Genomic DNA, 2,122 nt, shown 5'->3' with positions numbered 1-2,122 from the left:
CACTGGAGCCAGTACATTACCCGGGCCGTGCCGGCGAGGATGGCTGCGGGGCGCTGTCACCTCTCGCCGCTTACCACAGCGACGATGGCCCCCAGCTGGGGCGCGCGCCAACGACGACGACCCGCACCGGCTTCTGCAGCAGTTGGTGCTCTCGGGGAACCTCATCAAGGAGGCCGTGCGGAGGCTCCAGCGAGCAGTCGCCGCGGTGGCAGCCACAGGCCCCGCGGGTCCCGCCGGACCGGGGGCCAGCCGCAGTCGACCGGATCCTGTCTCCCTTCAACCCTCCGGCGCTTTGCACTGACCCAGGGCCCCTGGAGGAAGGAAAAGAAGCTGCTGCGCGGACCCTACGGTGTCCTACTTCCCCCAACCTTGAGCTGAAGCCGCCGTTGCCGTTCTTGGAGCGATCGCCTAGACTGCAAGGAGGCGCGTGGGGAGAGACCTCAAGCCGAGAAGTTAGTGGCCCCGGCGAGGCTGTCGGAGAAAACTTGAGCGTGGAGAAATACGCGGGCCTGGGCGCGTTCGTGTCGCGTGAGAATTAATCCCGGCCCCAGGGACCTGGGACAAAACTGGGAGACTGTGGCAGCTATTTGCATCAACTTGTACCTGACTTAACCCTTGGGGATGTCGTGTGCTAGGATTGTTTAAAGATTCGGCTTCAAGGGGCGAGAATCGTGAGGGCTTTATAACAATACTTGAAAACTGATGACTCGAATACATTTTCTTTATTTTCCGGTGGAGGAGCTTAGTGAAAATGGTGCTACAATCGCTGTGCAAAGAAATTCCAGAGAAAAGAATGTAAAAGCTTGGTGGTGGGTGGGTGGGTTGGGATGCCAGCCCCCTTACTCTCCCATCCTCATCCGGTGACTGACTGACGTGGGAGATGGGAACTCCAGTTGTCTGGGGCAGGGAGGTGGAGAATTTTGAAGGTGGGTCGACTTGGATGTGGACTTTTAAATGCCTTGACCTTGCCACCTGTGATTCAAGGTCATGGTGTGCTGTAGGTGGAAGACTGTGGGGTTCCTGGGAAAGCTAACTCACCCCTGTGTCTGTCTTTTCTTTTGTTCCAAGAAGAGTCCTGTTTATGCTTTGCTACCTCTTGGAACGGACATACAGATGTAAGGAGAATTACTTGTTTTTTTCCGTGCTTTCTTTCTATCCAGAACTCCTCCTGCGAGGCCACTCTTAGCCATGCCCTGAGTTTTCTCAGAGACAGTCATAAACAATCCTTGAGTCTCTCCTGTCCTCCTGCCTGGCCTTTCTTCTTCCACCCTTTCTGATGTGCACTGCATGGATGAGACCCTGGCTGTTTGTCTGCTCTATTTTGGCCCTCCGTGGAGCCATGAGCCTGAGTCTCTGAGGGTCCTCGCCTCTCTGTTTCCTCTAGGCACCAGCTTTTTGTGAGTGACAGAAACCGTGTTTTAAATGTGACTCTCCAAGAGGAGAAACTGCTGGCTTTACCCATATGAAACTTAGGAAACTTGAGGGCGCTTTAAATAAGGTGCCACCTCCAAACTTTAAGGGAGCTAAACTAACTTTTTTAAAAAAGATTCAATGGCTTGCTCATCCTTCAGATGTAGCTGTTGACGTACACTTCGCACCGGAGTGTCTGAAATTGTGGTGGTCCTGATTTCTAGGATTTCTTAATTAAAATGTCTGCTGAATAAATTGGGTTTTTGTTTTGGAGCATGGTTTGGCTTTTTGGTGGAAGGCGGGGGGAAAGAAAAGCACATAGGTGACACCTTTCCTAATGAAGTTATAATGGAGAGGGCCCTTGGGGGGGTCGAGGTGGGAGGTGGAGACTGGTGGAGCTGCAGTCCAAGAGTGCTTCTGGGTCGATAATCCACAAGACACAAAAATTCAGTCCAGGTTTTAGAAAACATGCTAGGTGGGCTTTCAACTCCTTTTGTGGAATCAAAACATAGTCCAGAAACTTTCTAGGCTGGAGGGAGGACAGAGGCCAAGTGATTTGCTGTACCTGAAAGAGGGTGGAGGAAGGTGAGTTTTCTGAATTTTTTGTGTTTGAAGAATGGGGAGGGTATAGACAGAGCCTCACTATTTTCATCTTTGAGACTTGACCCAGTCTTGAGCTGTGGCCTAGAGAATTCTGACAATAGGGTTTTAT

The 2,122-nt window shown here is 51.9% G+C and overlaps 1 protein-coding gene across 1 annotated transcript; it reads left to right on the top strand.

Moving 5' to 3' along the window:
• Positions 1 to 4: 4 nt before the first annotated feature.
• Positions 5 to 1,683, top strand: FRAT2 (frequently rearranged in advanced T-cell lymphomas 2; the record flags this gene model as incomplete). The annotated part of the gene is made up of 1 exon (XM_010833111.1): positions 5 to 1,683. A coding segment is annotated over one exon (297 nt), but the record flags the coding sequence as incomplete, so codon positions are not given.
• Positions 1,684 to 2,122: the final 439 nt, after the last annotated feature.

This window comes from Bison bison, unplaced genomic scaffold, assembly GCF_000754665.1.
Source record: "Bison bison bison isolate TAMUID 2011002044 unplaced genomic scaffold, Bison_UMD1.0 scf7180017862979, whole genome shotgun sequence".
NCBI lineage: Eukaryota > Metazoa > Chordata > Mammalia > Artiodactyla > Bovidae > Bison > Bison bison.
This window is presented reverse-complemented; position numbering and strand designations above follow the sequence as displayed.